Source organism: Abramis brama (assembly GCF_963993115.1).
Source record: "Abramis brama genome assembly, chromosome: 18".
Lineage (NCBI taxonomy): Eukaryota > Metazoa > Chordata > Actinopteri > Cypriniformes > Leuciscidae > Abramis > Abramis brama.
The window spans coordinates 12,699,945-12,716,318 of NC_139980.1; the positions used below are offsets into that span (position 1 = coordinate 12,699,945).

Here is a 16,374-nt window from a genome sequence, read left to right on the forward strand (position 1 = left end):
GTCGCCCTCTGCGCTTCCATAGGCCTATTTGAAGTTAAATTAATTTAGTGAGTGGATTAAAATGTGTTATGATGATCAAGCCTAAAAAAAATTAATCATGGGTCTTGTAATTTTCATAAAAAAATGAAGGTGATAATTAAAAATAGTGTGTATATTTTATTAATAAAATGCCAGTGTTGTAGGAAGGCAAGGCAAGTTTATTTATAGCACATTTCATACACTACGGCAATTCAAAGTGCTTTACACAGAAAGGAATTAAAATAATCACAAATTAAAAGCAAGGAAAATTAAAACAAAATTAAATCAAAGTTGTATGGAAAACATCGAGGACATTTTACTTATAAAACCAAGAGATAGCCTACGTTTTCCCAAAAAATTTAAGGAAACATAAACAGTCTTGAGTCTTGAATTGAGCTGATAAAATTATGTAAAAAATAAATAAATAATAAATATATATCAAGCCTTAAAAACTATACTCAAAAATATAATGTGTATTGTTACCATAATTGTTTTTTTAATAGCAAATAAAAATGTTTGCAGTGTACAGGCCTAACAAGTGCATAAATAAGCATGACGCTCATAGTCGGGAACAGGAACAATTGAACAAGAATTGTGAATATGACAAGCAAAATCATTGGAAAACCTCAGAGACAGATATCAGAAATATAGCTAATGCATGGCCATTCACACGGTGAACATTTATAGAACATTTACGTATAAAGAAGAATGTTGTTTTTGGTGTAACTTTTTTTGCTTAGTCCTGTGCGCGAAATAAAATAATAATAATAATATTACTGATTATAAGCTATATAATATATGTTTAAATATAGGCTATAGACTTATAATTGAGAATAGGCTATATTTATATGAATAATAAGTAGGCTATTATACTTATTACAGAAAATAATTTGAAATAGTTTTAGATGGAGAATAGCATTTCACACCAGGCAATGACTTACCAAAATATTTAATGTCTCATAGCACAACACAGACCAAAAGGAAAGTCACACAAATGACCCATGCCCTGTTTGATGATTTTTAAAAATGTAATCCTTCGGGAAGATTTAAAATTTCATTTATTCCATTAATAAATATAATTTTTTATCTTATCTTATCTCATCTTATCTTATCTTATCGATTGTATTTAGTTGTATATATTATTATTCAATGCATAGCCCTCCTTTAAAAAAACAAACAAATTTAAATCAATATTTATAGGCTATTGAATCTTGATCATCTCGGAAGTCATGATGGCACAGAGGAGGAGGATGTGAATGGCAGCAAAGCCTACATGTGATTGTGTTCTTCCAACTGATTATGAGGAGCAAATTTCCACATGAGCGTGGATCTCTTCTGATAGCCTTTTTTAAAGGGTTAAACAACATGAGCGGCGAGCTCACTACTGCATTACATCATTCAGCAACCTCAGTCCTGGACTGTTGAATCAAGCACTAGGTGGCATCCTCGATGAGTAAGCATCCGCGCCTCTCTCTCTCTCTCTCTCTCTCCCTCTCCCTCTCTCTCTCTCTTCAGTCCAGACATCCAGTCAGTGGCGTCGGGTGTCTCAGGGAAGAGTCCCTCGCTCGCTCGCTCCCTGCGCGGGGATGCTGCGAGCACAATGTGCAGGTGACAAGAACCCGATTCCAGGAGTTCGTCTCTGACCTGTGCCGGTTCGAGGACTAGTTCAGCGCTGACTTCGCCGTCCGGAGCGCCGCAGGAGGAGGATGCTCTGCCTCTCTGGCGTCACCGTCACCCCACAACTCCATGGCTACCTCATTAGGGGTACTCTGGAGAAACAGGTGTCGGGGAAGTGACGTCAAGAGCCTCGGAAACCGGAGGTGTGCGCTTTGGAGAGCAAGATGGCAGCGAAATCCGACGGTCGGGGGGTCGTCACCGGTTTCGCCCAGCTGCACAACCTGGACGAGACGGTGGGAAGCTGCGAGGACGACCCGCGGCAGAACAGCTCCTTCCACATCTGCCACTGCTGCAACACCTCGTCGTGCTACTGGGGCTGCCGGAGCGCCTGTCTGCATTACCTCCTGGGCAAGGGGAGAGACGTCAGGCGGCCACCTCACGAGAAGGAGCGCCTGTGGTTGGACTGCCTGTGGATCGTTCTCGCGCTGCTCGTCTTCTTCTGGGACGTGGGCACTGACTTATGGCTCGCGCTCGACTACTACGCCAAGCAGGACTACCTCTGGTGCGGACTCACACTGTTCTTCGTGCTGGTGCCGTCGGTGCTGGTCCAGATCCTGAGCTTCAGGTGGTTCGTGCAGGATTACACGGGGGGCGGCTTGGGCTCCGTGGAGGGTCTCAGCAGCAGCCGAAGGGCCACGTCGGGCACGAGCGCAGGGGTGTACGGCAGGGCCAGATGCTGTCGCGTCTCAGTGTGGGTCTGGCAGACGCTCATACACATCCTTCAGATGGGACAAGTGTGGAGGTAAGCGTCCCGCGTTCACCTGGTATAACCCGTGCAGACAGAGTGGATCACTCGAAGCATGTGCTTTTCTGTGAATGAACATCATGCTCGGGTAAAATATGTGGCGTTAGTATGTGCGAAAGTGCAGCGCGTTACTGAGGTGAGTCTCGGTGCATCTGAGGATTCATTCTCCCTCCCTGACTGCTCAACTCTCTCAGACCACTTGGCGAGACGGCCATCGGGTTTTTACAGGCTCCCTCAGGAACGACATCCCTCCTTCCTACGCTCGATACCATCGACACAATTTGCGTTCCTTGATCCTTAATAGTGCATCTCACTGAATCATCATCATCATAGGTGCAGTGCATTGTAATGCCAGTCAGTAGCCTACAGTGTGTGTGTGTCTCGAGTGAGGAATAGTTCTGGCGCGTGCGGGGAATATCGCCCGTGACATATTGTACTTAATGTCTGATCCACTATAAAATGATGCGACAGTTTTCCCGCAGCAGACAGACGCAGTGGCCGCACTCACGCGTATGTGGAGGCGTTCAGTTTAGCCAGGCGATTTAGCTTGATTTCGATGCCATTCATTATTCATGTTTGCTCGTGTTCGTGCTTTCTGCTCTTTACGACGTGATTATTGCTGAAAGATGAAGTCCTGTGATCAGTGTCTGACAATTGTCATGATGTCATCGCTTTAAAGGTGCTGTACAGCATCTCACGCGCGCTCTCTCTCCCTCTGCGTGTGTGTACAAAATAAATTCCTTCTCATCTTTCATATAGGCCTAGTCACAAAACGGACGTTTGATGCATTTTCTAAGATAAATGTAGTTAAATCTTGATTAAAAGCCTTATGAAACGCTCATCTTGTAGCCTACAGTACAAGTTAAAAAATACTCTGCTCCCAATGTAAGATTTTATGTGGATTTATATTTTATATATATGTTTATATATATATATGTTGTTTTATGCTATCATTCGTGTTACACTGGAATCTAGAACTGACCCCGTAGAATTCCGCCTGCTCACGTTGATTTTCTGAGGTTGCTATGCAACCAGTTGTACATAATAGGCTACCAGAAAAGCGTTTTTTGCTCACGCGTCCGTTCTTCCTTTCTATAGTTTATATAGGCCTGTTATTTATATAGATGTAGTAGGATATGTAAAAAGCAGTATTTTAATAATGTCAGATGTTAGAATACTCAGTGTCGAACAACACCGGAGTGATTTGCTGAGATTGTGAAGTATAGACCCTGAACTATCCCATAATGCCACAGGTGCAAGCGTCATTTTCATAAAGTTGAAAAATAAAAAAGGCAGAGAACAGTGAGCTGTGCAGCTCTTTTTTGAAGCGCTATAGATGCTAAGGCAGTTGTCCCACAGATAGCATTAACTTTTAGTAGGGATGCACCGATATGAACATTTTGACCGATAATTCTTTAGGCTATATTTAAAAGCCGATAACCGATATATTGGCCAATAAATCTAAATCCAATTTTTTATATAATTTGTGTGAGCCTGATTAGCCTACAAAAACAAAAGTCTCTCCATTAAAAGCCATGTCCCAAAGCACACAATAATTATGTTCTCAATCTCATTATAATTTTATGTAGCCTATATGACAGACTTGCACATGTTGCACTTAACTGTAACCTTTCTTTCTTTTTTTTCAGTGATTCTAATCATATTTCAAGCAATTCAAAACCATTATGGTGAACAGTGCACATCTGAAGTGTCTCAGCTTGAAGGAAATAGTCCATTATTTATCGGCTTTAATATATCGGCCACATTTTCTTATTGGGCCGATAACGATAACATTAAAAATGAACACATATCAGCCAATACTGATATGGTGGCCCTAACTTTTAGGCCAAATGTGGAAGATAGCTGTCACATCTGGCCTGGATATGGCTTGGCTAAGCACACGTGGGCCAACTTTTCACCATATATGTTTTGCTATGCTTAAGAATTGGAGGGAGTTTTCTTTTGGATCACCATTTGTATTTAGGTATATGGCCCAGATGACAATACGCAACTGAGGATCATAAGTGGCTTGGCTATGTTAACATATGGTTAACATATGGTTTATACTTGGGAAAAAACGTATAACCTGCTAAAGTCATGTACATTTTTAGGTTTATGACAGTCCACACCTCAACCTATTCAACAACGCTATTGGTTGCTTTGCATCTTACATTGAAGTCCTATTGGTGGATTACAAATGTGACTTGCAGCTACTTAAATAAAGTTATTTCCGGTATTTCCTTTTCTGCTCTCTCTTCACATCAACAGCCTTTGCCCAAAACAATCTCTTATTAGCTTCAGGTAAGTGCTGTTTTTGGTGTTTTAAACGTATTTTTTATTATTATTAATATTAAGTAGATAGTATTAAGTATTATGTCTAAAATAGCCAGTTACTAGAGTAGCTTTAGTTTTGAATGGTATGAAAGCAATTTATCTAATGTTTTCTTCATTAAAAATGGCTGCACAGCAGCACTCATGCTACTGTATAGCCTAGTTGCGTCCCAATTCATATACTTATTTTATGACATTTTTACACCAAAAAAAACTTTCACTGTTGTTAGTTTAACTCAAATCATCCTTGTTCACATTACTTAAAAACTCATGTAACTACATGAACTTAATTTAACTGAGTTGTTTCTGCTAAAAATGAGTATTGTCAGCTTTACTTGATAAATGTTTGTTCAGTCAATTTAACATAGCAAATTAATGAAACAATATTGCACACGTAGCCGCCTACGCTGAAGTAGTGTGTTCACACTGAAAAGTCCACATAGAAAAAGTAAATTTTAAATACCCGGATGATGCACTTAATTAACGGAAAAGTAAGTGTGGACTGTTGGACACTTCTTGCACTCAACTGTCACAGCTTTAAATTACGTAGTGGTGGGGGGAGGGGCATCAGACTCCAATGGTGAAAGACAAAATAACTATAAAATTCATGCACTATGGATGAGCACATTGTGCATACATAAAGTGCAGAGGGTATAGTGCATCATTTGGGACACAACTTATGTCTTGGGTGGTAGAAACACAGAATGTGTGTAGTGTTGATTTACAATGATTAGTAATAGGCCTCTGCTATGTGCTTGTTTTACAATTCAAAAAACTATCTGATGTATGATACAAATGATATGTTATACTAATGTAATTATTTTTTATCTTCCTTTTCCTGACAGATGGTGAGTGAGAAAGATTGGTGAGACATAGAAGCAATTATTGTAAATGTATTCACACATTCAACACTTCCAACATTAGCACACTTCTGTTATGTTTAAGATGCTATATTTAATAAAAATAAAAATGTGTTAGTCAATTTTTGTGTTTAAGATTATTTGATTTACTGTGGGTTTTAAATAAACAAAAAAAAGGTGTGGTAAATATGATTAAACAATGGCTTTTGGTCTGTCAGCCACACAACTATATAAGAATTACATGTCAGGTTCACAAATGGGCCACATTTGTTTTTATTATTTGGCTCACTGTGGGTTGGATTATGGCACTGTTTTGGTTTAGCTCTGGCTAAAAAAAAGTGGACCAGATTTGGCTAGTAAACACAATCTAATCTGGGCCATACCTCAGCTTTTTATTTGTGCCAAATCTATGCCAAAGTATATTTGCTGACGGTTAAAGTGTACTTGTTTGGTTCATCATAGGTCAAAGTATGTAGTATGGAAGGTATTACACACCTGCATACCTCCTTCAATGGTGAAGAATTTAGATCTTCATTGAATTCTGTACTAAAAGTATGATAATTTGGATACAGCTGAAGTAAGGAAATGTTTAGCTATGTCTTGCTAGCTACCTCAATGAAAGACTTGCTGTATCTTTTGGCTGTTCAAATATCTTTAGCCTATTTTAAAGATGTGACTCAAGCACTCATGGTAATACAAAACAGTTACTGCTTCATTGTGCAATAAACGCAAAACCCAAATAAAGGCAGTCTGAGGTAGAATGCTCAGCGGTGTCAACATCAAAGAAGTGTCTTTTTACTCCTTTTAAGACTGTGAATAAGGTGTCCATATTTAGATTCATATAGAGACATCTAAACCAAATAAGTAAGAAGATACTGCTTCTTGCTTCACTGTTCTTATGTTTGTCGATCTTGAACTGTGTTTTGTTTATGGAATTGCATTGCAACTGTGTGCATTTTCATATTTTCAATGCTCATATTTTTGCTTTCAAAATATTTCAAATATTATTACTTTCAAATATCTTGCAAATATTATTACTTTCTACCAATAAACTTCTGAGGCCACACTGTCATCACCTTTTTACTTTTAACAAACTGAACCGATAATGTTCTCAGGTCACAGCAAACATTAGCAAGCAAAAAAAAAAAAAAATCTATAAAGTGGAATTACACAAATCTGTCTTTGCTAAAGCCCCTGACTACTAGACAAATCTTTTAAAAAATGTGCATTTTAAGAAAGTGCATGAGAAAAAAATTCAATTGGATGTTTTTTTTTATTCATGCTTGGCATGACAGCCCGGCAATGTTTTTGTTAGCTTCGGCAACTAGTCTGATGCAGCAGCTCCGCTGCCAAGACCTCAAGCCTTTCCAAATCGTCTTGACTTGAGAGTTAGTCAGCGCAAGTGTCTTGAGAGATAAATGGGAAATAATGCTCGATTAAGCAGCCTGGGCACTGGTTGTATAATTTGTTAGCCTTTGGCATAAAAATTGCTGTATGTCTAGTTCGGGCAACGTTTTGAAAACGACTACAGCTCAGGATTCTCATACCCAGCATGTCTGATATGCCCTGCGTAACACTAATATATATACTAATGTTCAAAAGTTTTGGGTCAGTAAGATTTGGTTTTTGAACAAGAAACAAAAACCGGAACATTTAAATAAGTATATGCATGAGATTACATATTCATTATTTTTACTTAACCTGTTCATTATAATTTTACTTAAAGGGGTCATATAATGATACATGCACTTTTACAAGTTGATTGTACTGGAATGTGTGTTGGCAGTGCCTGTACACAACCATCAAAAAATGATAAAAATCCATCCAGTGTTTTTTTTTTAAATCTTCTTATATGTTTTCCCCTCTCCTAAATCAAGCCGTTCAAAAAATCGACGCCCCTCCCACGATTGTTGATTGACAGCAGCGTTTCAACACAGACCCGCCCTCGCTCGTGAGCGAGCTGTCAATCATAGTCCACGCGTCATTGTTGATACGCTGGAGCACTGTCTATGAGCAGAATGGCGTCTAAGCGATTGTGGTGTTTTGTTCTTGGGTGCAATAAGGAACACAGCAGTCATTTTGATGTTCCTAAATCCGAACCGCTGAAGACGCAGTGGCTGAGTTTTGTTTTTGAAGGGAATATTCCCCACGATCAACGTCAATGCTTTCATGTTTGCGCGAATCATTTCACACACCAAACTGCTTTACAAACGAGGGTCAGCTGGTTTTGCTAAGAAGCTGCTCCTGAAAAAAGGATCGGTACCAACTATTCGTGTTCATGCTGCACCTCCAGAAGAAGTGAGTGTAACTTTTTATTAACCTTTATATTAATATTTATATTAATCTTTGCAAATCGCTAGCACGCTTCACGATGAATGTGGCTGTTTACACTCAGGGTACATTACGACATGTTTTCTATGTACGACGTTCTCAATATAATTCATAATCCCACGCTTATAATGAACAACGCGTTATGGTTATTGTGTTATTATTACAAACAGTGTATGCACAGAACAGAGGGGCGGGGTGAGCAAAGCTCATTATCATTTAAAGACACATGCACTTAAACAGCGTGCTGAAAACAGAGCTGTTTTTGACCAGGTAAAATGAGTGTTTTCTTACAATACTAATGAGAATTTTTAAATAAAGTATATTACAAACTTTTAATTTAGACCCTAAAGAATCATATTAGCTTGTACAAAATTGCATTATATGACCCCTTTAATAATTTCTTCATTATTTAAATTAGGTTATTTTTAAATAGGCTTAAGTTAAATATGTCATGAAAATAAGTTAGGCTATTACTGTCATTGTTTAAATGTTTATATTTCACCAACAAATTGTAGAAACATTAAAAAGTTGATTAAAAAGTTTATATAAAAAAAAAATGCCTTAAGTGTAATTTAAATGTTTATAAAACTCTGTATTATTTGAGTGTTAATTATTAAATACATTTGATGTATTAATTGATTATTAAATAAACTTTCATTTTAATTTTTGGTGTCGGTTTTCGGCCGTGTACATCCTGAATTCTCCTTTCGGTGAATCACTCCTACAATTTTATTTACACAGGAATTACAATCGCAGGAAACATATATATATATTTTTTTTCATTCAACAATATGCATTATGTGCATAAAACTATTTTTATGAATGTAATTAAAAAATGTAATTCTATCTGCATATCAACTTGACAAATAAAAGAGATTAAAGAAGTACTGAAGAAGAAATAGATATTGAAATTAATGCAGATCACCACTTTTTCCAGTGTATGTTTTAGTGTGCCACCCTATAGTATTTTTACTGTCCCCCTTTTGCCACCCCATTAAAAATTCATTGGAGACACTAAGTTCAATGAATGCGGAATGATTTTGAGTATACTGTATGAGTTAAGATGAACATATTTTGCTGGTTTGGTGTTGATGAAGGGGTCGTTCTTACTGATGGTGCTGTTGGAGTATCTAAGACAAAAACGGTTGGGAAGCACTGCTGTAATCCATGCCTTCCCTACTGTTTTAAGGCTCTTCCTCTGCCTCATTCCTTTTCAGTGCTGTCTGGGTAAAATCATTGCTTTGCTGCTCTGTCCTCCCCATCCACTAGTTAAAGTCATAATATGCACTTTCCTCTTCTCTCCCTCGCTGCCTGTTTTCCCTTTTACATAAATCTCCACTTGACCTCCATTCCTGTCGAGGAAACTGGAGCATCTGTCAGCCTTCCCATTATTAGAGACTTTTCCCCCATATGCGTGAAGTTTAGAGCACACTCCAGCCCCCCCTCCACACTCCATCACCTCTAGGAAACTCACTGTCCCCGTTCTCTCCTGTTTGCCCTCTCGGTGTCACACCTCTCACAGGTGCTCAGCTATAATGGCTGTTTGAGAGTTATATAGTGCTTGGAATGGCATATTGGGTAAAGTGCACAGACAATTTGTGTATGTACTCATGTCATAAACGCAAAGATTTCAGGGTGGTACAACTGTAAAATACTTTGTATCTTGAAAAGTATATTTCAAAACGTTTAAAGATGTGTACATTTACATTTATTCAAAAATGGGTTGCACTTTATTTTACAGTTACATGCATTTTCAATGTACTTACAGTGTACTTACCCACAAAAGTACGGCCTACTTTTGTCTGGCTCCAAAGCGCGAGGCTCAACTGCCTGCGTGCGCACCTCCCCAAACGGACGAGGCATTTATACTTGACGTGCTCGCTATTGTACTATTCTTTGAAACGACAGGGGGCGACTCAAGTAATTGTCCTCTAAACCATCAGGAATCAGCGGTGAGAAGAAGAAAGTTACACACGTGACAATGTTTATTTTAGTACGCCACCACCAATACCACACTACAAAAAGAATCATGTAAAAAACCCTGAGACTTGTGACATTAGAACAAAATATATGGATATGTTACAACTAAATTAACGATCTTTTAAAGGTGCTCTAAGCAATGTCACACGTTTTTTAGACCAACACATTTTTTGTCACATACAGCAAACATCTCCTCACTATCTGCTAGCGGCCTGTCCCCTGAACACACTTTAAGAAAACGCGTTCTCTGTAGACAGCCCAGGCTCCACAAACTGCAAGAAAAACAAACTGGCCCAGCCTGGACCACGAAACATAACAATGTTTCGAAACCTGGACCACGAAAATACCCCCCCCCCCCCCCCACATGTGCACGTTAGTGCTAACTATGTTAGTACGTTAGTACTAATATAATCGCACAGGGTTAGTGCGCGTGCACATGAAGGGGGGTGTGGGGAGTGGAGGAGAGAGAAGCTTGAAGAGGGAAGTTAGCTAGAGGAGAGATGTCCTAGACAACAACAACGACTAACGTTAAAAATTTATATTCTTGAGAATTTTGATATTTCACGACCAAAGAGACGACATTCCGATGAACAAATAACAAAGAAGAGGGAAAAGGAGAAGGAACGCGCTAAGTCCCGAATTTACATCGGAAAAGCGTTCAAAAGGTGGCGAGAACTCCGCCGGAAGAAGGGTTTCCAATCCGACATTCAGGTGGCTCTGTTTTTGCTGGACAGGTGGGTAAATCCAGTGTGTTTTTCCTAAATGATTCATGACTGTTTCAGGAAGCACGGAAGGGAGGGGGAGGGGACGGGATGAGGAGGAGGGAGGGTCGAGCTAGCCTCCGTTTTGTTTGACAATACTTTGAACGTCAACAAGGAGTGACTTAACCCAACATCGCTTAGAGCACCTTTAAATATTTTCTAATTTCACTAAACATTTCATTAAGTTTCGTGAACATTTTTATAAAACATGGACCTTTATGTTCATTAAAAAGGCTTATTATGCTATTGTATGCTCATTTTGTAAATATAAGCAACTAATTTAGACGTGCAAATGGGTGCCGGTGTGATGAGACGTACTTGCTCGGCTAGATTCACCTTGAAGTCGTTCATCTTCGGATGCGCAGCCGCGTGTGCTGGTACAAAATCTGCCATGCACAATGGCAAGCGAAATGGGGCCTTGCGCACCCAGCGTGCACGACCACCCACACCGCGATTACGTCATTTTTGCCGCGCACATTTTTGCGGACGTGGCGAGTATAAACTACATGGATTAAGTTAAGGTTTATGAATGTAACATTAACACAAGACAATGAACAGAGGAGAAATGAAAGCTTAAATACACTGGAGGAAGACAATCAATGAAACAGGGAACAGGTGAGAACTAACGAGAAACCATGACAACTAATGATTCAGTGTCCCAATGTGTAGTGAGCCAGGGTCCTTTCTGTCCTTACCAGTGCCCAAATTCATGAACACAATATACTGATTCACAACCTAGCAAGCTAGTGAACAGATTGAGACGAATCCATGAACTCAGACAAATGGTCACAATGAAACCTATGACTAGAAACTAAACACGACAGAGAAGCTAAACTTGTGACAAAAACGTTTTTTTTTTTTATCCTGGGCACTCACACTGTCGTTGACCCACAAATACTATAACAGATACAAATAACTTGGGTCTCTAGAGCTTTTTAAGCACCTCTTAAGGTGCTACTTTATTGTTCATCTGCCTCCTCAAGAGTTTTATACGAGTAAACAGCCTTCCTTACAGTTTAGTAAGTACTGAAGACCCAGCAGTGAGTGGGCTAATCAATGCGTTACACTCCTGACATGTCCTCAGATGTGCTTACAGTAAATACTACTCGCCTGTTATTCACAGCAACCTTGCAAGCATTGTAGAACGGTCTCAGTGAGAGTCTGGGCCTCCTCAAAGACCAGCCACACTCCATGAATTCATTTACACACATAAAGGGTTTCAACACAGACTTGTCAGAATATACGATCATATCATAGAGATCTGCTGTGGAGTACATATGTGTGTAATATATGTTGTGTAAGCCATGTGAATATGATCAATTGTCACAGCGTGTGTGCTAAAGGACATGGGGGGTGGAGAGATTGACATGATGCAGACATGCTGAAATCAGACCAGCTGACAAAAGCCAAATGCACAATGTAATGTTATGACTAATTGGTGAGTGTTTTCGTTTGTTAGCGTGTCGGTGTGAAGACCAAACTGGGTAATTCATGTGTGCTTCTATAATCTTGGCAGTAAACTGTAATGACTAATTTGTGAGTGTGTTTACAGATTGGACCACAGAGTGCTGTGAATAATCTAAATGTGTTTGATCAAACCAGCTGGGTTTACAAATACGATTATGACCGTATGTAGAATGGAGTAGCCTATTTATATGTGTGTTTCTTTAAAAATGTATATCACTGTCCCTCATGTTTATTAACCAGTGCTTTGTCTTGTTGTGTTTAGTTCGTTTTAGGTAAGCTACAGTAAATATAGTGCTGATTTCGTAAAGACCCCTCAAAGTAGTACGTGCATAGGTTAAGTTTCTGTGTCAAACTGAGGGGAATTAGAATGTATTTTATATTACGTGATAATTAAGATGAATATTGCAGGGATGCACGATATATCGGCCACCATATCGCTATCGGCCGCTATATTTTCATTTTTAATGTTATCGTTATCGGTCCAATAAGAAAATGTGGTCGATATATTAAAGCCAATAAATAATGGATTATTTCCTTCAGCTGAGACATTTCAGATGTGCACTGTTCACCATAATGGTTTTAAATTGCTTGAAATATGATTAGAATCACTTCGAAAAAGGAAAATACAGTTAAGTGCAACATGTGCAGCGCAAGGCTGTCATATAGGCTACATAAAATTATAATGAGAGCATATAATTGTGTACTTGGGACATGACTTTTAATGCTGAGACTTTAATTTTTGTAATCAGGCTCTCAAAAATTGTATGTATAAGATTTATCGGCCAATATATCGGTTATCGGCTTTCAAATATAAAGAAATGGGGTGGGGTAGAGACTGGTTTATTGGTATGGTTATGGGTGGGTTGTAAAGGTAGTAATCTGTAGGCTCAAACCTCACGTTTGACTTGTGCGAAAAAGAGTTAATGGGAGATGGAAACACATTTGCTGAATAAATTCTGACGTAGCGAACATTAAACCCTCAGACTTATCGGCTGTTTCCGCTGATGGTGTTTTATTTACTGTTGGTTACTAGGTTACCAATACCACCGTCATCCGATCGAACAACTTGATGGAAACGCACCTAATTAGCATTTGTTTTTTTATTTTGAACTTTGAAAAGATTCGCTTCACGTTTGGATGGAAACCCAGCTAGCTTGTCTCTCTTATCTTATCACTCAGTGCATGTGATGACAGACGAATGAGTCCCCTGAGGCCCGAGAGAGAGACAACCATCAGCTTGCACACCCACTAGTCAGCCATTAACCATTAGACATCACACCGTGACCCACAGCTGCCCCTTCTCTCTCTCTCAAACACACACACACACACACACACTCACTCACTCACACAGGTGTACAGGTATGTAGACAGATTTGTTCACTGTATCACTTTTTCAGGAATCCGTAATCCAGGAATAAAACCTCAAGGTTCCAACAGCAGAGAGATCATCAGAGATTCTCTTCAACGCAGCCTTCATGCCCTTACATAAATGATTTGCCCCATGTCTGTAAGAATCAGTGGGACAGATGACATCCTCGTGGAGCTAAAAGAGACTCCCTCCATCTCTATCCTCAGCTTATAAACATAAATCGCTTGTTTGCTATGAGACTGTTAAAATTAGAACAAACAAAATAAGATTTGAACTGTGAGCGGCTTACAGAATATTAAATCTTATATAGGCGGCTGAGAGTGAGCAGTTTTACATGTTCTTTGTGTCTAATATGAGCATCTGGCATTGAATCATAAAGGAAAAATATTACATATTTTTATAGCAATCCTGTTATTCAGAGAATCATATCAATGACTGCTGGTCTTTCTTTATGCAAAGAACAAAGAAAAGAACTCACTCTCTTTGTGACCTGACTGAGATGAGGATCTGTTTGTAAAATGCACTTGATGAAGTGTGTTAAAAATCTGATTTGTTTAGCCATGATGAAAGTGTGCTATTTATACAGTCATGACAAAAGAATCTCTGATTATAATTCAGAGGATAAGAAGTTGGCTGCAGGCTGTCAGGATAAAGCGAGCATCTCTATTGCTGTGGTGTTAATGCAGGCTTTGTAACAGGTTCTGTTTTGGTCTGGAACTTAAATAGACATGATGAAGAACTAAATAATGAACAGCTGTGATGATTAAATAAATATCCATTGTGACTGTTCGGAAAAGGAGAACAAATGAACACAGGAAAACAGGCGACTAAACAGACTGATAGAAAACGAAATCAAAACTGAACATAACTTTGACATCCAAGTAGTGGCGTTTCATTCCAAATCTGAATCTGTGTTTTGAACAAATCATTTGAGAGAGCGATTCAGTGACTCAGTGACTCGCCACCACCTGCGCAGGAGTGTAACATGCAGAAAGAGTTGCTGAAAAATCCCCACCAGTACTGCACAGACAATGATTACTCTCATTATGTATTTTTTTCCTAACAATACAACACAAATTGAAAGCAATATACTTTAAACAGTTTCTACTTGTTTGTACTTGACTAACAAAATTAGTTGACAAAAAAATAAGATGCCACGTAAGCGTAAAGTGAGGTTAACAAATTTGACTTTGTTGTTGTGCCTATTTGCAAAATAATGTGGTCTTTTGAACATACAAGGCATGCTGTAGGTGATAATGATTGTAGATAAAGCATTAGAAGCTGGCTTTAAAGTCACCATGAAATCAAAATTGATAATTCTTATTTTTTTTACAGACTGTTGTGGTGTTTATTATATACTAGTGCAAAATGCCCGTGCAAAATCAGTTTTTGTGTGTGTTTTTAGTAATTGTTGGTTTGGTGCCCGTGAAAGAGACTGTGAACGCATTGAATAGGATATGTTTAGTTGGTGAATAGCATAGGCTACTATTACACAGTAGCGATAACGTTAAGCGCACCAGAATGAAATACAATATTCAGAAGTAAACAGAATAGCTGACTTACAGATTCAGTTATCATCCACAAATGAATATAAGCGCGTCGATTCAGGGAGCAGTGCAAAGTGCCGTGTAAAATCAGATTTTGTGTGTGTTTTTTAGTAATTGTTGGTTTGGTGTATTTGAGTGCTCATTGTTACAATTACATAGCAAAAGTTCAGTGACATTTTTATTTGTGCATGGTAGAAAGCAAATACTGATACTGACATAATGACATACAATAAATGTGGAAAACTGAACTACACGATTGAGGAACTCAGAGAAAACGCTACTTAAGCTCCGCTGCTTTCTTTTTTTTTTTGCTTTTCTGGTCCTGCGCTGTGCTCACTCAGTGTGCAGTGTGAGAGGGGGAGTGGCCAGCGGCTAGAGTGGCAAAAGCCAGTGCGTGCTTCTTATACCGATATATATTTACCAATATTTTTTGCATTTCTAATCCAAACAATGTCAAACTTGGCACTGCACTTACTCATGCCCGTAGCGAGACAGCTGTCGAGTTTGAAATCCATCGGACTAACGGTTCGAGAGATATGCAAATAACACACACACACACAGACACACACAGACAGACAGAAATTTATAGATAGATATAATATACAGAAGTAAACGGCGTAGGTGACTTACAGATTTCAGGGAGCAGGCTACACAGTGAACTCCGAAAAAATGCTACGCTTGAGCAAACAGTTTGTGAATAGGTTACTACAAATGATGGCCGTGAATAAAATATAATAATTCAGAAGTAAACAGTGTAGCTTATCAGAATGTTTATTTTTAAACCACAACCTTCTAAGTGCTTCATTTACTGGTATTTTTAACGTTATCTTTTGCATTTCTCATCCAAACAACGTCAAACTTGGCACTGCACTTACTCGTGCCCGTAGCAAGACAGACGTTCCTGTAATTTATAGATAGATATAAATAGGTGTGCAGATTTATCCATGCACACACACACACACATATATATATATATATATATATATATATATATATATATATATATATATATATATTTATTATTATTATTCATGTGCACTCGCAATCTTTAATCAAAAACATTAACCTCCCCTCCCCCTCCAAACGATGTCTGTTCTCTCACGTGTCTCGGCAGAGGGTAGGGCTAAATATACACCAAAACTGACTGCAAACTGGCATTTAGATCTGCCTCCATTTACTTAGCAATGCCCAACAATCAATTCCGGATGGACAAAATTCAGTCCTGCCCTACATTTTTCTTTTATTCCACAAAACTTTTCACTTGGACATGCGTCATAATTGGGACGTT

At 38.7% G+C, this 16,374-nt stretch overlaps 1 protein-coding gene across 1 annotated transcript in view; it reads left to right on the forward strand.

Moving 5' to 3' along the window:
* Positions 1-1,734: 1,734 nt before the first annotated feature.
* The window catches only part of xkr6b (XK, Kell blood group complex subunit-related family, member 6b), a gene marked incomplete at its 3' end in the record, with an annotated part of 59,515 nt that continues 44,875 nt past the window's right edge, over positions 1,735-16,374 (forward strand). The window contains exon 1 of the mRNA XM_084090669.1: positions 1,735-2,437. Within this exon, the coding sequence (XP_083946795.1) occupies positions 1,860-2,437 (578 nt within the window). The 5' untranslated portion in view covers positions 1,735-1,859. The remainder of the gene's footprint in view (positions 2,438-16,374) is intronic.